This window comes from Dryobates pubescens, chromosome 1 (genome assembly GCF_014839835.1).
Source record: "Dryobates pubescens isolate bDryPub1 chromosome 1, bDryPub1.pri, whole genome shotgun sequence".
Lineage (NCBI taxonomy): Eukaryota > Metazoa > Chordata > Aves > Piciformes > Picidae > Dryobates > Dryobates pubescens.
Genome location: NC_071612.1, coordinates 54,107,829 through 54,135,731, shown reverse-complemented (window position 1 = coordinate 54,135,731; position 27,903 = coordinate 54,107,829). Strand labels below are relative to the sequence as shown.

General features: G+C 40.4%; 1 protein-coding gene across 2 annotated transcripts in view; it reads right to left on the bottom strand.

Moving 5' to 3' along the window:
* Positions 1 to 4,947: 4,947 nt before the first annotated feature.
* GALNTL6 (polypeptide N-acetylgalactosaminyltransferase like 6) overlaps positions 4,948 to 27,903 on the bottom strand; it is a 423,107-nt gene continuing 400,151 nt past the window's right edge. The window contains exons 11-13 of one of the 2 annotated variants that reach the window (XM_009900801.2): positions 20,132 to 20,248; positions 12,306 to 12,455; positions 4,948 to 5,811 (exon numbers count right to left, since the gene is read on the bottom strand). In XM_009900801.2, the coding sequence (XP_009899103.1) occupies positions 5,644 to 5,811; positions 12,306 to 12,455; positions 20,132 to 20,248 (435 nt within the window). In that variant the 3' untranslated portion in view covers positions 4,948 to 5,643. Of the gene's footprint in view, positions 5,812 to 12,250; positions 12,456 to 20,131; positions 20,249 to 27,903 lie in introns of both variants that reach the window. The other variant, XM_054166080.1, reaches the window with a different exon arrangement.

The window sequence follows — 27,903 nt, the reverse complement described above, 5'->3', positions numbered from 1 at the left end:
ATGTCTTAGTATCTTTTTGATAGTACCACTTACCAGAGTTGTCCAACAGCAGCTCCCTTCACATCCTTTCAACTGTCTGTTTATAGGCATCTCAACACCCTATTCATGTGCTTCTCTAACAGGGATCACTGTGACGTTTTCTACGTCTTCTGCTGAACACCAACTTTCCTGCTGCACTGCTTTGCAAGGCTCATTCTCATTTGTATACTCTGTGAAGCTGGGCATCTACCACAGCGGCCACACAAAAGAAACAAACTTCTCTTTGTTTATAATTAACCTGCTTGGCAGTGCTGCGGACATGGCACCTTTAGGCAACAGCAAATTCTTGTTGTTTGAACCCATGTCCTCATTGTTTCCTGTTGTCTTAACTGTTTTCATAAGGGCCACTGAAGTGCCTACTGCACTACCAGGTCCCTTGAAAAAGACAACTTTGTAAATACATAGAATACATAGAATACAGAGAATAAACCAGGTTGGAAGAGACCTTCAAGATCATCGCGTCCAACCCATCAACCAATCCAACACCGCCCAAACAACTAACCCACGGCACCAAGCACCCCATCAAGTCTTCTCCTAAAAACCTCCAGTGATGGCGACTCCACCACCTCCCCAGGCAGCCCATTCCAATGTGCAATCACTCTTTCTGTATAGAACTTTTTTCTAACATCCAGCCTGAACCTCCCCTGGCACAGCCTGAGACTGTGTCCTCTTGTTCTGGTACTGCTTGCCTGGGAGAAGAGACCAACATCCGTCTGTCTACAACCTCCCTTCAGGTAGTTGTAGAGAGTAATAAGGTCACCCCTGAGTCTCCTCCTCTCCAGGCTAAGCAACCCCAGCTCCCTCAGCCTCTCCTCGTAGGGCTTATGTTCCAAACCCCTCACCAACTTTGTTGCTCTTCTCTGGACTCGTTCCAGCAAGTAGCTAAGACTCTTCAGGCACACCAGACTGCAATGTTTGAAAGCTGTTTTTTTTCCCATGAAATGTTCTTGGAAAGGGATTTTTTTCTCTCTCTCTCTCAGTATGGTGAGGCTGTCCTTCTACTGTGTTAAATGACAGCACATCATTTTCAGAAGTCAAGAGCAGTACTGCCCAGGAGTAGCACCACTAGTATCAATGATACACTGAAAGAACAGAAACCCATCAGAAGGAGTAGATGTGATTTCTGAAGGCTGCTGAAGCTTTGGAACTATGATGTATAGTTTTCTGATCATCTCTAGCTAAACTTTATATATACATATATATACTTACAAGTTTTTTAGATAGTTTTTAGAAGTATTTCCCCCTCTTTGTTCAGATTTTCTGTCCAGTGCATTCAGAATTATAACAAGGAAACAGGAGGTAACAGGAGACATAAGGAGAGATTTTTGTATTACATGTGGTTTAAAACCCCCTGTCAGTAATTAACTATGCAGATTCACTAAAATGTAATTTGAAGATTTTTTTTTTGAGAAAGCACTAAAGATGTAACAAATCATATTACTTATTAATCTAAAAATATCCAGTCAATAGATGCTATTTTAGTACAAGAAATATAGCAGAATCGCTTGGTACACAAGACATAATAGCCAGGTGTATTTCCTTACTTGTTTGTGTTTGGTTTTTGTTTGTTTGTTCAGTTTTTGTTACCTTTTGGCTCAGACTTTCTAATTTTTTAAAGGTCTGTCAAAACTATCAGATAGGGCAAGATCCTCAAAATATTATGTAAAAGCACTCTTGCACCCGTTTGCTTTTTCTAGGAGGACATATAGAACAGATTTAGAAAGGGGTTAAACAAACAAATTAATGAATTTTATAGTACTAATATAATTTTTTTTTTTTAATATAGATATATATAAAAAATTCTGCTCAGCTTTTTTGTTTTCAGGGCTTTTGAAATTATTTCCCTAGCAGCCTTGATGGATCTGGATGGATTAAACCATTACTTTTTTTCTTTTTAAATTGCACATCTGGAAAAACACTAGGCTAACAGCATTAAAGATAGATTCTCTCTTTAAACAGCTAATGGATATGCCCCTGGTGGCAGCCACAATGAAAGCCTCCTGGTACTGCCTTCCTTATATGCTCCACCCCTAAGCTATCTGGGTATGGTAAAAGGGTTCCACTTGCTCAGTCCCCAGTAGAGGCTAGCAGTAAAAATGCAAATGAATTCTGATTATGATGCCTTCAAAAAAACCGCCCCCCCCCCCCCAGCCAAACCCAAAGGTGACATCCATTCTTACAGTGGTGCAACCATCAAATCAATTTGGGTAAGCTATTTATACATTTCTTCTGTGATCTTCTGTGGCATCCGATTTCACTGAGGTCATGGAGATACTGATGCCTGGTAAATTGCCAGTAATCAAAAGCTGTTAAGTGCTTGTCAGTTTCCTTCCAAGCTTAGTCTGTCTTTATCATGAGGAAGATCTAATTCAGCAGCTACAGACCGTTTATTTGTAAACTGATAGCACCCAGGAAGGATGCATTGTAGCATTACAACACCCATACTGTTGCAGAAATATTTGTTCTAAATCAATTTCACTTTTCTAAGACAAGACAGTGCCCAGTGAAAATTGCTGTTTTGTCATGCCTCTTGCAACAAGGCTGCTCTCCAACACATGAAATGCTTTGTTTTATCAGCACCTCCTTTCCTTTAAGCCCTCTCCCCCAAGGCTTGGGTTTAATTTAGTTTCTGGAATATATGCAAGGGAACATGTATGATTTCAGAGTTGTATTTGCACTTGTTGTTCATTCCAGCTTTTCCTGTAGTAGTCCAGTAGTTATATTGAATGTTTGAAAGATCGGTCCATGAAATGAATACAAACCTTTCCTCTTCATCTACCTCTTTCCACTGGTCACAGATATATATGTATATATATATATATATACACACACACATACACATGTGTGCAGGTACATGTTTCTATTGCCACACTGTGGCAAGTTCTTATTAAACCTTCCTCAAGATATGGACCTCCATTTAACCTTTATATTTCCAGACTGTTCAACAGTTGCTCACTGTTGGCTCACAGTAAACTCCAATACATTTTTTCTTATATGTTGCTTATAAAACCATGTAGATCTTATTGTGTTTGTCCAGAACATCCTAATGTTAATCATGTGGATTGTTTTATGATGAGGGCTGCTGGAATTTACAATTAGTGTCCAGCTATGGGTAAGAAAAGGTTTCCTTGGCAGTGCAAGATGCTGTGCAGTACTAGTGAAGGTTGTAAGAAGCACAGAAATTCTTTGCACCACCAGCAGCCTAGCTCCCATCAGACATTTCAAAAATCAGACCACTGACATGCAGTCAGACCCTGAATGATGTAACTCTATCAGTCTGTGCATAACATGAATTGCTTAGCTGGTTTAGCAAGCTGCCTTTGCCTCTCTATTTTGGGCATACAGTGTTGCTTCCAGGACTTTGACAGTTTGGGGCCAGTTGCAATCAGCAACCTGAGGGCTCCATTTACATTTTATGCAGCCATTTTCTTTTATCAAATCCTTTTTGCTGATGTTCAGGCTGCAGATAAATGATGTTGCAAGCACTGCACCTGGGAAGGCTGACAGTCTGCAGTGGTTAGTCTGGTTCTGTGTACTGAGAGCTAAACAAATCTCAAGTATTCTTATACAGTAGCCTTACTGCTTACAATCCTGAGTGCACCATATCTTCAAACTATATTTAAACAATACCTAAACAAGCTTATTTTTTAAAATAATAAAATATGAACTCTATGAACACATTTCTTCCAGATTATTTGAAAGATCTCTTCACTTGCAGCAACTGCTCAATGTATGGATTCATTTTCCAAGTGCATGCATCCTGAATGCTATAGGATCTCATTTCCCTCCTAAAAAGTTCCTATGACCTACAGTTTGGGGTCTTAATCTACAGCTACTAGGTGCTGCCACAAAATGGCACATAGTTATTGGTACTAGAACCATCCTCTGGATGCAATCAATGCTCTTTGTGCATAAACACAGCTTAAGGAGCGATAAATACAACACAGTCATTCTACTCTCAAAACAAGGCAGATTGCACATCAGTATTTTGGTTAGCCAGCCTCTTCTCCAGCAATCAGAATAAGCAACTTAATTACAGATGGTATTTTTGGAATCTGAAAGCACTGTTACAACCACCTCCTAGAGAATGTGATCATCTGCATTTATGGTGCTTTCATCAGTAAATTCATCTTTGCAAGTAAAAGCATGCCATGTACTTACTTGATACAAACTTATACTTGCTCTTACCTTGAAAAATCCCAAACCTATCAGTTATGTTCCATACATCTGTGTTAACTGGTCTCTGGTGAAAAGAACCATAGGACCCCTAAAATGAGTTTTAGTGGTCTCTCAAGCCAACAGCTTAATGGGTTGAGGAACACGATGGGCTGTAATGATCATCAGTGTGACAGAAGCCTGTCTAACTCTGAATTGTGCCTGTGCCAAAAAGTACAGAACACTGTAAATTCTAACTCATTAGCACTTCTTGTTTCCTCTGTCACGAGATCTACAATACCGTTTACTTGCTATCTCTGGGAAGTTCACATGATTTCCATTGTGGATTTCAAAAACTCTGAAACCACCCAACTAGTTTCATGTCAGGTTTTTTTTTCTCTGCTCCTATCTGTCAAGAGCACTGCATGATCTCTGCAAGATCTTTGAGGCCGCACTGCAGGGAGTCAACACGCCTTTACATGATGGCAGTGTACAATGTTAATTTGAGTAACCTAGCTGAACATGCAGTATCTAATTATTTCCTACTCTCCTAATTTATTGCCCCCTCCCCCCCCCAGCCCACTTTCAATTTAATTTATACTTTGCTGGGATTCTACCTTTAGAAGAGACAGCCAGTCCACAAGCCTTCCATTATGCTGCAGCTGCTGCTGCTAAGTTTGTCACTAACCTCACCCTGCGTGACAATGGGATTTGAATCACAATTTCTACATGTTTGCTTTACTTTTTTTTTTTTTTCTTCCCTGAAGGGGTGAAATGTGAGGGCAAAACTTTACAGTTGATTTCATGCTTCACTACAGTGTAATTCTAGATCCTAAGATTTCTGCCCTTTCTACTTTGGTAATGAATGGAATGTAAAAGGTAGGTAGGTGAAATTAATTGCAACGGTTCTAAGGGTTAAACCTGCTTAACCCAACCTTTTATTAAGAGAATGTCAACAAAGCACATATTTTGTCTAGGGGGTGCTGGGACATCATTATTCTTCTATCGGCACCTATAGTTCTAAAACCTGGGATTTCTTCCTGTTCCTGTAGCCATCATGCACACCATATACCCATCCCAAACTACAGTGTCTGTTCTGAGCTACTCACTACAGCAGGATTTGACCTGAGAAACTCTAGAGTTTTGTTTTACTTTATTAACTTGGAGTACTTTTAAACAGTTTTTAAACAAAGATTCTCCCTCGACCAGCAAGGGAATTTTCAGCCTGAAGCTCTCAAGCAGCATCCGGTGAGGCTCTTGGCCAAGTTCTTCAGATACTGTACATCCACAAGGACAGCCTGCTGGCTCTTGCTGTGGCATTTTTTAATCCTCAGAACAGATTTCTTGGATCTAGGAAAATTAATTCCTGATTCCTCTGACCCAGATGCTGGCGAATATGTAGTCTGCAGTCTGTATGAAATCAGGTGTGTTCATTTTTTTTCTTTCTTTCTAGGAACTGGTCTTGCTGTTAAATTTTTCTAAAACAGTCACATTAGTATGTTCAAAAATCCACTGTTGAGTTTCAGATAAAGGATCACATCTGTTCATGAAAATCTTCTTCTCAGCTGGGTTGCAATCTATGCAGCTGCTGCTTACCGGATGGAACAAAGTTTTGTCCTACAGGAATGAAAAAAAAATAGAATTAAGTAGCAAATGCCAAGTCATTGACAGTGTCCTCACTTTATCTGTAAGTGGATTAACACAGCCCCATCTGAGGTGATTTTGTGGTCTCTGTGTGCTAACCTTGTGTAAACCACAGTTATTATTAGGAATCTGTAGAGAATAGACTGGTTTTTCCCCTTGGGTTATTATCCTTCATGAAACTGTGGATTCATCAAAGAATGAGGAGACATTTTCTGGTCTTCAACTAACCACCACATAAAATAATGAAGAAATAGAGTATCTTTTAATAATCTTTGCATATCATACTCTTGCCTGGAACTGATTCAAATGCCTGAACCTGCAAAGTGGTTGGGGTTTGTTTATTTTATTTATATATAATTGTTTGTTTGTTTGTTTGTTTTTGATAGTTTCTATCATGCTTCTGGTAGAAGAATCTGTGACTGTCTGTCTGGAAAATGGATATTCTTCAGCTTGATGAAGATGTTAAAAATGCATTATTCACTGAAGTAGTGTGATGGACAGATGGGACACAGGACTGATGATCTCATTTATCACCCTATAAAATTCAGACTTTGCCTATGGTCTTGATAAGACCAGCCACTGAAATACACTTTCTTTCCTAGTAAGAAGCACCCTATGGTGATTTTTGGATGATAAGCATTGATTAAGTTGCTTTAAAAATTCTAATTAGGCTGTTGTGTTGTATTAATTTTAATTCACAAAACTGAGGCAAACTGCAACTAACCAGACCATGAGTCTTTGGTAAAGCACGTACTACTCAGATGAGCAACTGGTTGGGTTGGGTAGCTTGAATGTACTTAGTTTACATAGCAAAGTGCTTGAGAGAGAAGATACGTGAGCGATTAGATGGTTTGAATGTTTCCAGGGGCCAAACATTTACTCTATCTGTTGAAATAAATGTCAGATTAATCTTTGTAAACCACATACAGGATTTTCCACTCCCAGGCAAACATGCCATGCCAGTATTTTCATACTAATCCAGGATGTGTCTACTTGCCAAGGTTGTGAGAGGAGGAAACAAAAAAGAAAGCTACTTGTCAAATTGATTTAAAGCTCACAAAACTGCTCTGATACTAAGCAACAATCATACAGAAACTTCTCTTTCACAAGAGCTACCCTACATTAAAAAAAAATAGTAAAAAATAAACATACCACAGCAAACCAATGAGAAAGAGCAGCTATTTAAAAATACTTTTGCAAAAGCAAGGAGTTGGGTTTTTGAATTTAGTAAAGATGAAATGGATTGATTTTGGGTGTTGTGAAACACCGGTGAAGTACAATGCCCTTTTGTTGTATTAACATGTGCAACAAAGAGCAAAGTCAAATGCAGCTCGTGCTTTGGCTGAGGGTGCTGCTGCTACATCTGGTTTTCATAACCACTGGTTTTCACCTCCAGCATCAGCTCATCCACCAAAACAGTGAGTAAACACACACGCACAAGCCTGCAATTCAGAGGGATGCCTTCAAATCCAACAGGACTAACCCAAATGAGTAGGAACCTTTCCATCATGCTGTTTTCTCTACGAGGTGAGGAGGCAGGATATTTCAACTTACAAGAAGCAGCTAACTGTGCCATGTACAAAGGGCTCTCGCCTCCTAGGTGTGCTTGAAAGAACTCCCTAGCACCTTGTGAAGCCTGGCACCCAAGGCACCCATTTGCACCTTGCTAGCTCCTCCTGTCTTTCTGTGAGAGATTGAGTGACCCTGCGTGCTGTGGAGCCTTTGAGGAAGGTGGCATCTGGTTTTCCTTGCATTATAGCTGGTCATGGGGGTCAGCCAAGTTATTAGGAAGCCAAAGCTGGCATACTAGAAGCTTTAATAGGTTAGCTGGTACAAGGAGAAAAGAAACAGCTTCAGTACAAAAAGCATGCTATGAAAAACACTTCAGTCTTTCTGAAGAGAGCTGGCTGGCTTTCTTTTCACAGAAATATCCAGGGGATGCAATTTTTGACTGAAGCATTGTTGGTGCTTTCTTTTAGAAAGTCTGGTTATTAGGAGAAAAGAGTGTCTTTCACACAGTTACCACTCTGGAAAACTTCTGGCTGACTTTGCTATGTATAAAGGCCTATTAATTTATCATCTCAAGCTTGTACTGACCTAAGGTCAAAGCCTGCTGCTCTTACAGATTTCAATGGAAACAGGCTCAGGACTTCAAGGGGTAACAGTTGTATGCATACCAGAAAAGAACTTTCCAAAAGAAATACATGAATTCCTCTTCACACTAATATCAAAACCCACAAGAGCTCTTGTGGAGTCACTTCTAACATGAGAACTGCAGAGTTGTTTTTGTTTTTTTTTTTTCCTTCTGCATGAAGGCAAGCCTGAAGATTATTTGCAGAAGGAGAAAGTTGTCCATAAGATAATGGGCCCTGACAGTTCAGGGGGTTGGTAATGAGACACAGAGCCTTTCATTTCTTCAAGGTCACTGTTATAACTATGGCCAAGGTCAATAGCAACTGGAAGTCATTATCAGCTGGTGGCTGCAGTAGTTTATCTGAAATTAGCTGGTAGCCCTAGTGTAGTTTCAGCAGGACAGATGTCTATGTGATAAAAGCCACTATCACAATGACATGCCTTCAGTTGTCTGGGGAAATAATCTATGCACCTTACTGCATGAAGAGTGAACTTACGCTTATAGATTGTCCCTGAAGCTGTCAGGAGAGTATGAGCAAACCCTGCTGTTCTGGGCATGGTTTTTGACATTGTCAGACTAGCATCTATCATAATCACCAGGTTCAGGGTAGAATTATTGTACAATGAAATTGATTTTGCACAATTGTTTCTTTTTAAAGACCTACTAGACCAGCCCTCTCTTGGGTGCTTGTGCTCTACAAATAGCACTAATGGGACTAGGGCACATAAACTGAATCATGCTTTATCAGAACCAATGTATTACTTGTCAACCCAGAATAATGCACCACTGAAAACCAGGGGCGCATTCCTTCACTGGGAGGAATGGAAATTTGCAGGCAGTTTTTGATCTTTGGCTCTGCCATATTGAGGAGTCTCAAAGAGAGTCAAGGAAATGGATTCAGCTTGGAATGACACAATTCCCCCAAATCTCTAATTATTTCAGGTTATTTACATTTATCTATCTAAATTCTCATTGATGGGAACCCCACTGTGGTGGCAATATGCTTTTTTCTCCAGTATTAAACTAATTTTCTTTTATTTCCACCGAAGTGTTTACAGTATTACTTGGATTCACTCTACTCCATTGCTTCTTACAGAGTTTTCTTAAAGGTATAGTTGGCTGTAGACCAATATTTTGCCTTGGTTATTAAAAACCTGATAACTTAATATCAGAGACTTATTAGACTTTCAAATGCTCAGATGTAGTTTAAGCAGGAATAAGAACAGTTTTTTGACTGTGTTCATTAGTGGTAGTTTTGGTCTCATTCATGTGAGAAGAATCCAGTTTGCACACTCTCAGACTGCACTGCAATGACAAACAAAATGAAGGTAATGGGGATAACCTGGATTTTTTGTCAGCAGAGCACTCCTTACCCAAAGTAAATATTAATGTATTTTCCTTGCCACTGAAATATTTGAAGTGTTTTTATTTGCAAACATCCCTATACAGGTTCTTAGGGTTTCTATGCAGGAAGAATACAGAATCTTAAAACTGCCTGGCTTCAAAATGTATTTGCAGCACTTTGTAATCACTTCACAGCCCTAGCATCTTCTTCCCAGTGGCTCGAGAATGCAAATGATCATGAGAAGCGACGCAGAAGAACAAAAATATCTTCTAGTTTTATAGGAACAGTGTGACAGCTTTGTAAGAAATGCTTCATGTTAAGCATCTTGTAAGATAGGGACAAGAGGATCATTTTTCCTAAAAATGGGAAGAATTATTGGCAGAATGGACACGTGACCGTTAGGAAGCTACAGCATCTGTACATGGTGCAGAGAACAGAACAAAGTTGCTGACCTGCTGGCTGGTTTTTAGAATAGAATAAACCAGGGTGGAAGAGACCTTCAAGATCATCGCGTCCAACCTATCATCCAACACCACCTAATCAACTAAACCATGGAACCAAGCACCATATCAAGTCTCCACCCAAACACCTCCAATGATGGTGACTCCACCACCTCCCCTGGCAGCCCATTCCAATGGGCAATCACTCTCTCTGTGTAGAACTTCTTCCTAACATCCAGCCTAAACCTCCCCTGGCGCAGCTTGAGACTGTATCCTCTTGTTCTGGTGCTGGTTGCCTGGGAGAAGAGACCAACCCCTGGCTACAACCTCCCTTGAGGTAGTTGTAGAGAGCAATAAGGTCACCCCTGAGTCTCCTCTTCTCCAGGCTAAGCAACCCCAGCTCCCTCAGCCTCTCCTCATAGGGCTTGTGTTCCAAAAGCCTCACCAACGTTGTTGCCCTTCTCTGGACACGTTCCAGCAAGTCAACCTCCTTCCTAAACTGAGGGGCCCAGAACTGGACACAGTACTCAAGGTGTGGCCTAACCAGTGAAGTGTACAGGGGGAGAATGACCTCCCTGCTCCTGCTGGCCACACTGTTCCTGATACAGGCCAGGATGCCATTGGCCCTCCTGGCTGCCTGGGCACACTGCAGGCTCATGTTCAGCCTACCATCGACCAGTACAGACAGAAGCACTTCTTACTTAACCAGACTACTATCATTTAGGGTACAATGTTAGCAGCATACCATCCTCTAGATAAAGGTCTCTACTAGAGATGCAGTTAAACTAGTATACCACTTTTTTCTTGTATACAGGTGTGGGGTTTTTTTGGGGGACACACACACACACTATAAATCCTATTGCCAAAATGCTTTCAAAACTAGGTAAGAATTATTTCGTTAGGATGTAGCAACAAAAATCTCTAAAGTAAATCTGCCCTGTATCTGAGGAAAGAGACTATGCGAAACATTAAATAACTACTTGTTTATTTAGTCTGTAGCCAAACTACACCCAAGCCTAAAGAAAACTGTGTATGCATAATTCTAATAGTGGTTTCTTAATTTGAAGGGTTATGCAAACTGATCAGTTTGCTGTTAGGTTGGTATTACAGCTAAGATTATGTCAGTACTTTCATTCTAACAAAATGTTGTGGTGTTTCTTGCTGAAATGGAAATGCCTGCCTTGCACTGAGAATTTTTATATGAGTCCTGTCAGCCTTCTGGAAATTAAAAATGAAGCTGTGCAGTGAATGTAATAGAACTCACACTGCATATTTTTTTAATGGCTCTTCTTCTTTTTTTTTTTTAGTTATCTGCTGTATTCTGTCCTCATCAAAGGTGATGAGCCTTATAGAGGGCAGCTCCAGTCCTGCGTTTTGTCATATGGAATAGCTACATTAAACACTGATGAAGTGCTAAAGGTATGAAAGCTTTTTTCTTGCAGCTTGGGTAGGCAAAAAGATTAACTGGAAGGATTTTGAAGCAAGAAGGCATTATTATGGCATTATAAAGACAGATATACAGCAACACAGTCATGAAAATTTATATCCTCTAAACACTTCTGGAAAATCTTGTGGTGGATCCTCCAACTGCAACATAAAGAGGGTAAAAAGGCATAGGCTAATAAATGGGTATTCAGAAAAATGGCAGGGGCAATTTTATTTTTAATGATTCTGAATTCATTTTCTACTATATTGAATTTTAAGCTAGGGAGCAGTACTGAGGTTTATCCAGCAAAGACCAATTCCTGGTACTCTGGCCTCAGCTTAAGCAAGGTGATAGGCAAGGCACAGTGAGCAAAGCGAGGATATGTGAGAGGAATCCTCAGCACTTCAGAGAAATGTATGTCCTGATCCTGCACAGAATACAGAGTTTAATGGTGAAATCTTGCATCAAGGCAACTTGCTAATTAACCATGAAAAAAAAAAAATCTAACAGCAGCAACTTGGTAGTCTTGGTAGGATGTTTTGCCCCAAATGAGACTCTGACAGTTCCTACTTTGACCTCCTGTTTCCAGTTATTTATGAAAAAGGGCTGAAACTTAGCAGATCAGAGTAGTGTCTAAGCTGCTTATCTTTAGTTTATAAACTCCTGCCTTTGGGCATACAGCAGTGCTTTTAATGTTGTATTGGTTTGGGGTTTTTTTAATGAGCTGTTTCTGCCACTTGTAATCTTTAAAATGCAGTAAAATAATAATATTTAACTTTTAAGAAGCATTTCTTGCTGCTGTCACATTGGATGAAACTATTTCAGACAGTGCCTCTGTTAAAATGACAAAAGCATTGTGAAATTTCAGAGTGGTAAAGAAAAGCCTTTCAGGGAACAGATCCAGCACAGACACCCTCTGAGCTGGATAAGACTCATTTAAATTTGACCTGAAAAGCTGAGCGCTCAAAAGGAACATGCTCCAGAGAGATTACCACAAAATCAAATTGGAACAAGACAGGGTGGATTTGAAAACAAAACTGATGGGAAAACACAAGCCTGCACTGAACTGAACATAGGCTGAAGATAGCCTGAACCTCGGAGATGCCCCACAGTGACTCCAACCTTCCTATAGCTCCAGTGCTGGTTTCCCTTCATCCCATGACAGTCATAGAGTGTGACAGGGCTGCTGTGCGAAATGGCGTCGAAGCAGAACTTTCTGGTGTGAAGTGGCTCTCCGGGGCGGATGTCTTCTCTCCAACCGAAGGTGAAGAGCTAGAAAATGAATCAGGCAACAGAACATATTGTTAGTGAAAAATGTTTAAAACCACACACAGAGCTTGATACACATTTCCCTACTCTACACATCCCAGCTGATGGTTAAACAAGATCCTGCCCGTGAAAGATTCAGTGATGCCAGTTGTGGAATATACCCCAGGAAGTCAGAAGCCTTATGGCAGAGATGAAAACCATCTCTGGTGATGCAGTGCTGTGGAGAAGAGAGGGGATATGCTGTATTAAAGCCTTTTGTGACCTCAATTAAAGCAGCACTTGCATGCATTAGGACTACAGCTACCTAGGACTCTGAAGGCCCCTGCTAGTGATAATAATCTAGCTCTCATTTGAGTCTGAAGAAGCTGTATAGAGAGATCCTCCTGTCACAGAAAGTTTCCCATGTTTAATGAACAGTTTACTTCTGTTTATGTGGAACACTGTTACCATATCCTCTCTTGACTGTCTTTTTCCTCCCCAAACAACACACATTAAATGATCTTAAATCTTTTTACTGTGAAACCTGTGAGCTACAGACAGCTTGTTAAAGCTCTTATTCTTGCTGTCTGAGAGGAACTGTGGAGGCTCACAGTTAACAGAGGAATCCTTCTCAATTAGACACCATCTGTCTGACATGATGCTATGACACTGCAGTCTTTCAATCATCAGAGGAAGGTGGCAGGTCTGACAGCATCAAATTTAAAGATGCAGAGTGCATTTTCCTTTCCCAAGGACCAATCCTTGCAGAAAACAGGTTGCAGGCTGTAAATGACTACCTAGAAGCTCTGCTGAGAGTTGTGAGGTTTTTGAATTTCCATTTTTTCATTAGTGTCAGTACTATTTGGCTTTCTCCAGGACTTTTGATTTTCCACAGTATAAACAGGAATTTAACATTGGGAAAGTGACACTCTCTTTAAACGAGCAAACTTTGCTAGTGGAAACTCTTTAGCTGTGCCGGTTCATGCGGAACTGCACGCAGCTCGTTATCCAGAGAAGCAGCTCCCGCGATTGTGCTCAGACTGCCTTCAGCACCACAGCTGCCTCATCTCAGGGTCCTTTGGGTCCTTATCTAGTACCCTGCTCCCTGCAGTGTGTACATTCCCTGCTAGAACCGGTATCTATAAACCCAAGCACAGTGACTTGTGGGTCTGACCCTGAACACTTTCATTGTGGGTCCCAGGTTTTAACCCTTTCACTGCGATAGCTATCTTCTTTCCATGGTCTTCCTAATAGGCATCTTTTAGGAAGCTGCATCTTCAATGCTGTGCCATCATCCAAATGCCACAATTGAGAGATGTTACTATTTCCTTTGGCCTGCAGACACAAAATACAAGCATATATCTGAAAATCTGCTTTTGTTGTTGTTGTGTGTCTTATTGCAAGACCTTGTTCTCTCTCTTAGCTGCTGCTGCTCTCTGTTTACTTCTGTATAATAGGTTTTCTAGACAGCAATTTCTTAATCTGCCCCTGTGTCCTGCTTATTTCTTCTTTCTCCCTGACAGCACTTTACATTTATCTGCAGTGAAATGCAGGGGACAGCTTTAACTTCATTCTGAAAGCAATTTCTGCTTTCCAAAGGGCTAAGTGTCTTTTTCCATTTGTATTCCTGTTTCTCGGAAGCAGCATCATGGAATCCCTACAAAGGTAACTTATCATTGCACAAGTGAAGACCGATTTGCTACAGAAAAAAGCCATGCTGATGTTTCTTTAGAAAAAGAAAAGCCTGAGTTACTTTTCCTTAAAGGGTAGAGCAATAAAAGCCACTCTCTTTCTCTTACCCTTTACCTTTCTACAGCCAAGTAATAAACCTAGAGTTCGAACTGATGAATAACAAATACCTAGAGGAGTCGAGTGGAACAGTAGTTCTGAAATATTCTTGTTCTCATCACTACTACAACAGAAAGCTCCTCTTGCTCATCTTTCCCAGTGGATGGCTCTCCAAATTTCTCATTCTGTGCATGACTGGTGAGCTGAGGATCCAGTTCCTGCTGCTCTCTGGACCTTGGCCAGAGGACTGAATGCATCAGTACACCTGAAAAAACTCAAACTAGCTTTCAAATCAGATCATACTGATCCAGGCTATCCCTTTGCCCTTTCCACTCCTATATGGTTTCTGAAGAGCATCAAGACCTGGCAACAACAGGTTTTTTTTTTCCCTTCCACTGAAAATCACAATGTCTGTAATACTAGACCTTAATGTTTAGACTAGCATAGATTCTTTTTCCTCCTTCTTTGCCTCCTGTTTTGTAAAACAGTTTAATTTTTAAATGAACAAGTATGTCTCCTCCTTAGTGATACTACTATAAATTCAGCCTTGTTAGAGGCAGGAACTCAGTGTTAAGACTGAAAGAGAAAAGAAGAGGAATAGGAGGGAGGAGGAGGAAGTGGAGTGAAAAAAATGGATCAGAAAATTAGTTTTACTTCTCAATATATGAAATTAATCTTAAGATCTTGTAATTACAGACAAAAATTTGAAGGACTAGAGTCCTTATAAAGTTATCTTCCATTATACAGCAAATTCTCTCTAGTTAACACCAGATCTGGCCAATATAAAAATTAAGTTTTTCCTGCATACTGTGCAACAATGCTATGTGTTATTAGCTGAAGTCCTGAGTACAAAATGCTCCACTTTGCCATCACCTCTCGCTTTGGATTTTTTTGTTCCTTTGACCTAAGCTGCTAGGAGCTGCCTGCACTGGATTTTATGAGAAATGGATAAACCCTTTTGCTCTGCTTCATTCTGTCTTGTCTAGTTTTGATTTGAAACGAGGCTGCACCTAAATTTCCAGAGGTATTATTAGCAAACAGCAGGCTCATTCTTCACCTGCAGCCTGCAGGGCTGCTGCTCCCTGCTAGACACATGAAACCCTCCATCCTGTCATACTGCACAGCCCAAACCCCACAGGCCTATTCTCTGCATCTGCAACCAAGCAACTTCTCAGTCCTCATGTTTTAGCTTTTCATGCAGCTTAGCTCTGTCATGCAGTAACTGGGCAAAATGCATTTTTCCAGCTTCATCTGTAATTGGCACAGGGCCTGAAGAATGATTGCCTGATACAGCAATTGGCTTGGGATCATCTATAGGACAAAGGCTCTTTTGATACCATGAATGCTTTCCAGCCTGACAACGTTGCTCAATTAGTCTCTGCCTGGCTGGCATCCATCAGCTGGCATTGTGCTTTGACTACAGTGTTATACTTGAGCAGACAACATGTGCTCTGCACAAAGATGAGATGCCACATTTCAGAGCTGAGCTCAGACTTGACTTATATGTTCAAGAAGAGAAGAGCTGCCTGTCAGCCTACTCCCTGGTCAGGGTGGGGAACTTAAGAAGAGAGGTATGCCTGTCATTTTCCTTTACTGCTGGTTATCAATCCAGCAGAGCCTTCAGTTCCTCTGAAGCCAGAATTTAGCTTTGGGAAGACAGAGGTGGAAGAACTCCATGCTGTACAATCCTCTTGTCCCTTTTCTTCCCCTCTGTCTTTTAATTTTGGGCTGGTTTCCAGAAATCACAGTAACACTCATCCTCACTTCCCACCCTCTTCCCATTCACCAGAAAGTCTGCAATTGTCACGCAAGCCACAAGCCTTTTGTCTGCTGTTTGCCTGTTTGGGTTTGTACAGCCTTGGGTTGGAAGTCCTGGTTCCTCTCCTGGGGGCTGTTGTGTCTCCCATCATGGCTGCTGAGACTGTCAGCTTTTAATTCCTGCCCAGGTAACATGATGCAAATTAAGTGGCAGAGAAGACTGTGTCTCTCTCTAGCAGCAGTGACAGCACCAGCACTTGCTGCACTGGTCACATCAAGCTACTACAGTTTGCCACTGAGGTCTCTTTGAATTTATATCAGAAGTTAAAAGACCAGCTGGGTGTCAATTCACACTTTTTGAAACATGAGAATAAAATGTGTGATATTTTCATTCATACTGCTAGTTTCTACTGGCATACATAGAAATCATGTAGGCCACAAACTCAAGAAGATATAAGCAACAAAGAAGAGTTCTCTAAAGGCTGGTCAGGTGTTCATCAGTGCTTCCTGAACACTATTTAATAAAGTAAATCTTCACAGTTTACTGTGATGCAAGTGGAAGAGCACATCCTCTCTCCTCAGGTATATGAGATGCTTCTTTAGACTGTGGTCCTACATGCAGTACAGGTAACATTCCTGACTGGGAAGCATTTGGGATCAAGTAAGGAGAACTTGTTGAGAAATTTCTATCAAAGCACACCCAACAAAAGCAACTTTTGTGGAAATTTTGTCACTTGTACTTACTGTCACCAACATGGTGACAGACTTTGCTTGCAAAGTTGGAAGTACAGATTTTGCTCTGCAACTTCTTGGGGAGTTACAGGGCATGACACTGTTGCCCATGTACTAACACAGGGCACACAGTTTCTCCACTGTCAGCTGAGGGAAACTTCAGGAAGGAAAAAGGATGCTGTCTTGGTTATGAAAAAAAATCACCCAAGCCTTGTATCACCAAAATGTTTTTACCTTCATAAATCAAACATTTCCAGAGTTTTCAGAAGTGAAGGTTCTCCTCTGAATTAAATATTTTGCACATTTTATCTTATTTCCATTGGGACAGAAATTCTGAGCTGCAGCCAAGTCTGTGACCCTGATTCTGCAATCCTTTCCTTTCTTTCTCAGCTGGTATCTTTAAAAGCTGTACCTTGCAGAGACTCACCCTTGAGATCTATTGGGCAGATTAATGTGTCTTATAACAGGAGTCTGAAATACTTGAGGAAAATTAGTTTCTCTCTGTTTCTAAACTAATCCAGATGCCAATAGGGTATTACCACTACTAAAATGCAAATAAACAGCAGTACAGTAATGGATATTACAGCAGGTCTTTAGATGGTAAGGTAAGATAAGAAATCATCTGAAAGTGAAGTTCAATTTATTTTTTTAAATACCAAATTAAATTATATTTATATATATTATTTATAGCTATAAATAAATTACACATTTATTTATTAGCCTAATTATCTGCTATAGACTCTTCAACATTTCTCACACTACTTCTAGGATTTTGATTGACGGGTGGTTAAACGACCAGTAACTGTGTTGCTGTCAGTGTGAATAACAACCTCTGAATGAAGTGCTACTGCTTGGGAAACCAAACCAAACCGCACCGCAAGCCACAACAAATTCCAACAACTGACTCGCAGGAGAAGCAAACGGGGGGCGCTGTGGGTTAAATCGTGTGGCTCCACCTGTCCGGAGCTGCCCTCTGCCGCCTCGCTGCCAACTTGCAGCATCACTCGCCCCCATCCCCACACCAGCCAAAAGAAATCACTGAACAGCAAACTGGATGAAATGGCTTGGCTTGGGTCTTGGCAGACCCGTCCCAATCTAACTACATCCCTCTGGTGGGAGACACGTTCCCTGGCAGTGCTTTCCATGCTGTTCTGCAGGGAGAAGGTACATGCTGCTCCATGCCAGCGCGGCAGAAATAATTCATGCTGGCCCTGGAGCATGTCTAACACAGATGTGCTTGAGGCTTCCTAGTTCTGCTTATGTCATCTGAGATACTGTTTGGTTGAACTAATTTTGTGCTACATTAACTCTATTTATTGTACTGAAGTCACCTTTCATTATTGGTATAGAATGAGACCTTAACATCCAGTCTGGTCCCAAATGTTGCAATGCACCGGAGGACACTGAAACACAGATTCCTTCCCATCCTTCTCTGTTTGCATCCCTTCCCCTTCCTCACAAGAAGTTACTTGCTCAAAGAATATTTTAAGTTTCCATTTTCTCTGCTTGCCCTGCTAATATTTTTTTTTTCTCACCTTTTCATTCAGTTTTCTTCCCTCCTTCCTCTCATCTCTGGTAGTCTCAGGACTTTCTCCCTTCTTGAGGAGGGTTTGGAGCTCTTCAGTTTGCAGATTTTAAAGCCAAAGCACAAAGCACTGCAGTGATGTGGTCTAGACCACACAACTTCCTTCAGTTAATTGTTTAAATTTCTGGATGTCTTTCTAGGAAAACAAGATTGTATTTATCTAGTCTCAGCATCCTATCACTTTGCTGTATCTTTGTTAGCTATGTGAAAGATGTCTTCTCTCAGCGCCTTTCTTTTTCCCACATTGGCACTTAGCTAAACTGTGAACATCCTTCAGCTTCTCCATTTCATTCACATGCACCTCCCCTGCTGAATTTCTCAGTATTCTCAGAGAATGATTTTTTGACCTCAGCACTTCAAATATCCCTCAGAACTCCTCTCTCCTGAGCTTTTAAGCTTTTAAAAAGTGCCGTGTGTGACTCCCAGGTCATTTTTCCTCGTCAGCATTGGGAATTTTCTATAATTTGAGACCTTCCTCTGTGAAAAGAATGTTCTCTACAACTGCCAATAAATGGCTAGGTTGTACTTTACATCCAGATTCTCTTTGCTCACATTGGCCAGACCAACAGCGCCTGAGTCATGATCCCTTTCCTATGACACTCGTAGCCACAGTGAGTACAAATCAGATCCCTTTTCAGGTAGGGAGGGTACTCCTGAAAGCTTGTATTTGTCTACCTAACAAACCTCGATACAAACTTTTCTTGATTCTCTATCATCTTTTGTCACAGAATCACCAAGGTTGGAAGAGACCTAAAAGATCATCAAGTCCAACCTGTCACCACAGACACCATGACTAAACCATGGCACCAAGTGCCATGTCCAATCCCCTCTTGAACACCTCCGGGGACAGTGACTCCACCACCTCCCTGGGCAGCCCATTCCAATGGTAATGACTCTCTCAGTGAAGAACTTTCTCCTCACCTCAAGCCTAAACTTCCCCTGGCACAGCTTGAGACTGTGTCCTCTTGTTCTGGTGATGGTTGCTTGAGAGAAGAGACCAACTCCCTCCTGACTACAACCACCCTTCATGTAGTTGTAGAGAGCAATGACATGTCCCCTGAACCTCCTCTTCTCCAGGCTAAACAATCCCAGCTGCCTCAGCCTCTCCTCATAGGGCTTGTGCTCAAGGCCTCTCACCAGCCTCGTTGCCCTTCTCTGGACACGTTCAAGAGTCTCAATGTCCTTCTTAAACTGAGGGGCCCAGAACTGGACACAGTACTTGAGGTGTGGCCTAACCAATGCAGAGTACAGGAGCCAATGACTTCCCTACTCCTGCTGGCCACACTATTCTTGATGCAGGCCAGGATGCCATTGGCCCTCTTGGCCACCTGGGCACACTGCTGGCTCATGTTTAGGCGGCTGTCAATCAGGCCCCCAGGTCCCTTTCTGATTTGGCAGATTGTCTTTGTAAACCCTTTTCTTTCTAGCTTCTACCCATTTATCTTGCTTACGCCTCATATTCGTTTAAAGTAGAATGAAATAGTAGAAACAGACAACCACTAGAGCTTTACAAGATACCCTATTTAAAATATTTTCAGGTACTTGAACTGAAATCAGCATCTTTTTATGACACAGTGGGGAAGGGATACCAAACACCTCTTCAGGCACAGTCAGTATCTTTGGATATTAAGATGAATATAGAACCCAGGTGTGGCTGGAATTCCCAAGGTTATGATAAAGAGCACTTCATAAAAGCCATTAAGGTCAGCAATCATTCATGAGTTATTTCTACACCCTGCTTTGTTTTAGGCAAAGAAGAAGCCCTCAGGGAACTGTTCAGGACCTGGAAAAGCAGCAACAATTTCACCCTGCTTTTCACTTTCAGCTGTTAAAATACCTGTTCATGTGACCACGTCCGTTCTGAGCCATCCTTCACACAGATGTCTAGCCTCAGCTCAGTCCCTGTGGCTCCATGTTTACTGTCCACACAGAGATTGGCTGCTACATTTCGAATCTGCAAAACCAAGCAGCAACATTTCACATTAAACCAGGTTGCAAAAAAGAGCTTCCACCATTATGGGGTTAGGAATTTTGCTCCTAAAGGAGACTGACCATTAGTTAGACAAAACTCGCGGGAATTAGTTTATATAATGTAGAGAATCATGTTCTGGAATGATCTATTCTTTTTGGGAGCAGCTTTAGAAGCAGCCAAATTTGAAAGAGTCTACTTAGTAAAGGAAAGGTAAGTCTGTCTGAAATACTTTCATGCAAACAAAAAAAGTCTAAAAAGTTCAAAGCTTGGCCTGACTGCTCCTTTCCTCCTACCAGACCAGGAGTGATCAGCTGTATTAAGATGAAATTATTTCTGTTTGAATCTCTCACAGGCTTTGAAGTTCTTAAAAACTCAGGCACGCCCTGTTCCAATCCCTGTTCTTTGACGACTAACACTGTCATAGATAAGGTCACACACTAGGGCCCAAAGTGCATAAAATGAAAAAGCACTTAACAAATCTGTTACTATGCTTATCCACGGGAGTTCCTTGTGCTGTCTTCATGAATTCTGTCTTCTGCAAACACTCTGCAGAGTAATGTATTCTTAAAAGGAAAAATCTCATTTTTGAGACTAAAACAACGAAGCAATAATTGATCTATGACTTAGCCATAACAGTTATGTACTGCTGCTGCCACGTATATTTTTTGAAGGATTGGATTCAAAAGGAGTAGTTTGCCCACTGCTGCCAAAAAGAATAAACCCCCACATTTATTTTGCTAATGCATACATATTTCTCCTTGAGTACTTTGGTTGGGCTATTTAAAAATCCTTTAGACACCTCTAGAATTAAGAGAATAGAATAGAATAGAATAAACCAGGTTGGAAGAGACCTCTGAGATCGTCGTGTCCAACCTATCATGAATCATGAAGAGAATTTTGGGGAAAAACTTACCTTGCCAACAAGATACACAGAAACTCATTGAAGTGCAAGTACATGCAAGGAAACATGCACAAATTCTGTATGTATAATATATAGAAAGCAGGTGCATGTTTTGACATTCTAGCCACTACCTTGAGCCTTATTTTTTAAAAAAGGAAAAAGCTAGATGCTAAACTGAGATATAGTTGAACTGACATTTGTATTTTTCCATGGAAAATATCCTAGACTCTTCTGCTGTTTCCATATGATGTTAGACATATGTAAACATCGCCACTGCATACCTCATATGGATCCAAAGGATGGAAAACTGCCCAGAATAGCACAAACCACTGCGAGGAGAGGCAATCCTCATGCTTGCAAGACACATGAGAGAACCTACTCTGTTCTTTTTCTGATTCTGGAAGACTGGAATTGTGTCTGTTTACAATCCAAGAAAGATTTAGACAGATGGGAAAGCAGCAGAAAAGTGTAGAAATTGTAAAACCCATCACTTTCAGGAAAGTTTTTAGGAGTTGCATTTTTTTTTAGCCTAAAAATGTGCAAATGAGGCAAATGATGGAGGAACATTAGTCTGAGCGACTAACTTGAAGAGCCTTTGTGCCTTCACCAGAACTGAGAGGAGGATTCTTCCAAACCCCGGATGAGCCCAGTTCCAGAGTATTTTTTCTCTTTTTCAACACAATAAAAACTGCTATGGATGAAGTAAAATGCTAGCATTTCATACACACAACCAGATGCAGAAACCCAGCACTGAGCAGTCACACAGTACAAAGGGTCATGTTAGCAGGAAAAAAAAAGATGAAAGATAATTAGTTCTCCACAACACTGCCTTCAATTTCATATCATCCAGCAAAAGAGACAAGAAAGAATAATGAGAGGAATAAATTTTAATTTTATATTTTTAAAGTTTCATGTGAAATATCTACTCCAAGTATAATTTTCTTGAGTGTTCAATCATTTCTCAGTGCACTTAAATTTACATCCCATAAATAAAGACTGCTGGCCTAATACAAAATTAAACGATATATCAGTTCTCTTCTTAGAGCATGTGAGCTAATTAAAATGGAGCTGCTAACAACTGACATTAATAACTTGAGTGTATTTATGTGATTCATAATTGTAAGATGACAGTGAATGTACTTCATGTCCAATGAATGCTTATTGGATTAAGGGGCTTTCATAATGTTGTCTTGATGGCATAGCTCCATTCCATTTTCAGTGTGTGGTAACTGTGCTCAGTGCATTTCTGGAAAAGGTTTGATCTGAAGCTACATTTACTTCCTTCACTGCTGAAATATGTCTCTTCTGTTCTTAATTTCTTCTCCCTCTGCTCCTGAAAGGTTTCCTTGAGATAGTTTTTCCTCTGCTCTGCTGTAGCTTACGCATTAGCTCATTCTTTTCTTTTGGTTTTGCCCTTCCTTTCAATTGCAGAGGGGTCACGGTTCGTTTTTCATTTTCTTTTTTCGTAACACAGGCATTTTAGTTAAGTCTGTGCTATTGTTCTTCGGTGTTTCTGTGTGGCCTTGGCAGTTGCTAGAAACTGAACTGAGCCTTCATACTGTTGCCAGAGCCACAGGAAATGTTCTGTTGAGCACCAGCACCACATGGCCTGCAAATCCCCTAAGATGCTCTGCTGGATGAAGGAAGGAAAGGAGAAAGCAGACAGAGGATCTCTTCTCATTTATACATCAATATGCATTTGAACTGCCTTGTTTTCAGTCACACAGAGTTTTTGAGGTTATGAGGTACAACTAGCAAAGAAATGGCTAGTAATCCTAATACACTCACATTTCCAAAGCTTGTGTATGTACAACTGTAGGCACTGGGGATGATGAACAGGAGACAGATTTTACCACCCTTGCAAGTAGGGCATTGAGTTGCTACATATAAAGATTATTTGCTCAGCCTTAAACGCTGTAATTTATACACATAGAGAAGCACATGTAAGAAGCATGCTTTCAAGGGGTGTGTATGGACTAAGAAGGATGGTTAGCAGTGATCTTAAAGGCTGTCTTGGAATTAAACACATTCCAAAATAGCAAAAGACATTATATGTAAGTCCTTAAGCATATAGAAATGCCAGCCTAACACATATTGGTACATAAGATACCAAGGCTGTGGGCTCTAAGTCATGAGGCATGAAAGGTGAGGCATGAAAGTAAAGATAACATTTCTCCCATTTCTTCACTGGACATGTTGAAGCAAAGATGTAGAGGCTTCTCACAGTGCTACATGGTATGTAGGAAACAAAGATGAGTCACCTCAGTAGGATTTCTGCTGGTGTAGCATCTAACTTCTGTGCTTTAAATGAGGTAGTCAGCTGTACGGGAAAATCACTGGGTGAGCCTAGATACAAGTGACCCTTGGGTTTTACAAAAAGCAGTGGACTTTTGTAAAAACTACAGCTTGCTCTCTTTAAGTTAGTCAGGCCCTGTAAAAGAGATTTTTCTCCTGAGTAGGGAGACCCTTGAGAAAGAAGCAGCTTAGCTCACTGGCACTGCAATAGGGAAAGATGAGCATGATGTAAAATGTCCTCTGGAACATCAGAGGACATTAAAGCCTAGAACTTAGGTATGAAGAACACAAAGTTAACTCTTGATATTTGCATCTGCTGATTTGATAGACAGGTATTCAAGGGAAAAAATGTTTGGACACCTCTCAAGAAAGGAAAATAAATAAATAAATAAATAAATAATAAAAAAGGGTTTCCAAAACAGTGTTTACACATTGCAAAATATATACTCTCTCAGATAACTTGACCTCTAGTTAAATGAATGTTGGAGTTTTATGACAACCGGCAGTCATGTGATTTAATAAGCTTCCCCTGGAAGAGGCAGGTTAAGATGGTCTAGCATTATCCTCTCTAAAATACACTATTTAACATTAGTAAGCAAGCATGCAAGGGGAACTGGAAAGCCATGGATGTATTGATTAACATGATACTCTTGTCAGAAAAGCAACAGTCTTTTGAGGAAAAGGAATGGTTGGAAGCTATTGACACAAGCTCCTAACATTAATTTTGAGATTTTAAAGCTTTTTATTCAGAGCTGTGTAATGGACAGACTAGCATGCTCCACGTTAGTGAGGAAACAACGAGACAACCTCCTCTCACACACCTGTAAGTTAAAACAAAGCACATTTCTCCTTTTCCTTTTAAGGCTTAAACCAGTGGGAAATCACAGATTCCCAGGGTCCGGCAGTTACATTGACCAATATTCTCTGCTAAATTTAAAACTCTACAAGTTCACAGGCAAACGAATTCCTGCAAGATTTGCTGTTGAGACAGCGAATGATTCCTGGTTCCTGTAGCCTTACCATGCCTGTACCAGAGCCAGGCTGTCACTGATGGACATCTGATTTAACGCCTCAAATAAGAAAGTGGCTGTAGCTTTTAGGAGACATTAACAATGTTCCCTTCTGTTGCTTTTATCGCTTAAGCAGCACTTAAAGCCAGTTATAGTGCACTGCTTACATTCTCAGATAACCCAAGGGCCATCAAAGTCTACAGATCAAGTATGGGAAAATGAGCTGCCTTTCCTGCCAACTGCATAGTAATTCTAAAAGTATTTACTCTTTGTGTGAGCTGTTATTCAAGAAAAGCTAAAGTTAAAAGAAGTCAATCACTGCCACAGACCTCACTGAAGAAACACGGGATTCTGTTATGCAGAATGACACTAATTCCAATGGAAGAATTTGAGTGGCCAAGCTGCGTAGCACTTTGTCTTCACAAAGCAGGGAATAGCCTTTGTACAACAGACCTGTGACACTTAGTGGGCTGAAATGGATTCATTTAAAGTCTGAGGCTGATGGCTCTAAAAAAAGAAAGTAATCAAGAGTAGTTAGTAAGGCCTTAGGCTTTAATTCTTTTTAAAACGTGCTACTTGACTTGGGCAACATTTTCATGTCAGTGATGTAAAACAGTTCCGAAAAATGCACAAGTTCAGGACTGAGAGAGGAGTATTTTCAAGTCTTACAGCTTAGCACTGCTGCAGTGACTCAGAGACTTGCTGTATTAAATCACTGAGAATCAAGTCATGTAACAGCAAATGAAACAAGCCTAAATATTTCCCTTTTGACTGAGTCAATAAATTTTTTTTCTTATCATCTTGACTACAAGACTCATGAAGTCCAAAATAAATGACAATGGCTGGCATTATATGATTGACTTACTGTAAAATGTGTTTTCAAAGGCACTGTTGGAAGCTGTGACATCTGCATAATATATTTATGCTGGATAACAACTTGTAGATTCACAAGTACTTCTTAAGAAAATATTTGGTGTTCAAATGTCAACTAATGCAGCTATTGTTTTAATTTCCTTCAACAGGATTTAAAATACACATTACAAATAAATTGTTGTATCTTATAAAGCGAATGGGATGAGTAATACTGTGGCATACTGGTAGCATACTTTCCAATGTATTTGGAAGGATAAGAACAAAACCTAACTGAAAACTTTCATTTTCTCCATGTGGAAGAGGAAAGAGTATAGTTATCTCACTCAGACACAGAACTGACAGTCTCACTAGCCCAAATGTGTCTGAATTTGCTGTTACAGTGCTTTAATGCACATATTTCAGATGTTACAAAGCAGAGCAGAATATCAAGGGAATGTACACCCTGCCAGCTACAAAGGACAAAAGGCACAAACTTGCAGGAGAGATAAGGCCATGACAAGTGTAGTGAAGAAGATTGGTTTTGGTTTTTCAAATTTCCTTCTTTTCCACAAGTCAGATTTTAGATAAATGTGTTTGGCAAAAAAAGAGGAGCTATGCAGAGGCTGTTTATGAGATGTCTGCTTTCACACTGCATGCTTTTACTAGATAGGTATCAAAATACTGGAGCAAAAAAATTGTCTGAGTGCCTCACTGTTTATTCTTTCTCAGACTGGCAAGCAGAGGTAAAGCATTTCCAAGTGGAAGCAGAGAGGGTACTAAATGACAGTCAGCCTTGGCACAGTCTGTATAATCAGCAAGGTTTCTAGAACTGCTTGATTCTTACAAAACAATAATACACAGTCTGTTTTCCTCTTTCAGCTTCTAATTATGACAGCCATTGACCTTCAAGTTTCTTGCAAGTGCCAACAAATTAATTAAAACTTCACAAGAATATGACAGTTTCAGGAAAAAATAGAGCAGTAGGGCTGAACCTTCTTGTTATTTCAGAGAAAGTACACTTTAGAGGGAAAAGAAACCCTTTGGTTTTCACTTCCTTCCTAAGCATTCAATAAATGCTTCTTAAGGTACAAATTTGATACCACTGCTATGATCTTTGATTTACTCTGATAACTCTTGCTTTTACGCAAAGAATACATTAATATTGCTGCAAAAAGAGTGAATACCTGAATCACAGTGTCCTCCACTTAGATCCTCTGAATTAAGGACTTTGAAGCTGGCCAGAGAAATTAATGTCTCATGATCACACTTCTCCAAGGATGCATGTGTATGTATGTGGATGATGAAGGAAGATCATAGTAGTAGTCATGGCACCCCAATCCAGCTTGACTTCTACTGATAGACTCCTAACCTCTTGGTATACTTTCATCTCATAAAGTGTGGGCAGCAGCATCAAAGATAGAAGAAACTTTAACAAAGGAATTCATTATTTCCAAGAGGCAGCAAGCAAGTTCCTTTGAATATCTGTAACTGGTAGCTTACAAAGAAGAATTAAGGTCTGCCTCTAGCACAGTAAGTCATTTTAAAAACTTCACAATGAGAAAATTTGCTTTTTTAAGAAAGAAATTCTGGAGAATACTAAAGGCACCTATGTTTAGAAACACCCTGCATGGTCCAGCCTTGACCACTGAGGATATGCAGAGATGTGAGGGGACTTACCAAATGTTTTGGTCAAAGTTTCAACTTCATCTTTTGGTTTCAAACAGAAAAGGTAATTGTCTGAGAGCTCCAAGAACATCTCCAGCAAAATCAGAGAAGTGCAGAACTCACAGTACAGATATTCCTATGGTTTTAAAAAAAAAGTAGCATAATACACTGAAAGACCAAAGCCTTCTTTATAAATCAAAATTAACTGAGAGGAAAAAGCCCTCTGCATGCCACCTTTCCATGGACTGAAACTGTAGTTCCTATGGGTAAAAGGCCACTACAATTTTTCAGTGCAGCTATGAAAGTAATTTCCTGTCCCTGCGCTGTTTGTGTTTTCATTTGTTATACATAAAACAAACTGTCAAAGGAAGGTGGGCTACAGCTCTGAATGCAGAACATCTCTGATTATGGAAGGAGAGTTCCAGCAGGCTGCTTGCTTCTTCCCTGCTCTGGAGTGATGCTCAGATATCAACTTCTCTTTGGTGTTCTCTCCATCCCCTCATCCCCCAAGCATCAAATTGTACTTGTCTGCTACTGGTATTTGGTCATTGCAGCACCTACAGAATGCAGACTGCAGGCTGAGAAAACCCAATCTTTGTAAAAGAAAAGTATCAAGGCTTCCTTTGTCACACTTCCATATGTGAGCAAAACTTACCTCCACCTACATACAATTGTTGAGAAGGTACGTAAGTGGACAGTTAAAAAAAAAAGTGGTGATTTCAGACTTCATTTTTCACTAAGGTGATTCTCAACATCTAAAATCATCTTGTAATATGCAATAATGAGTTCAGCAGACTGTTTTCCACATTCTTGTCCTCATTGTGCATGCATCTTATGGCATGTACACACAAAACTGTAATGAATTATAAAAGGAACAGTGATAGTTCTAAGACATGATGGTTTCTTTGTTTAAT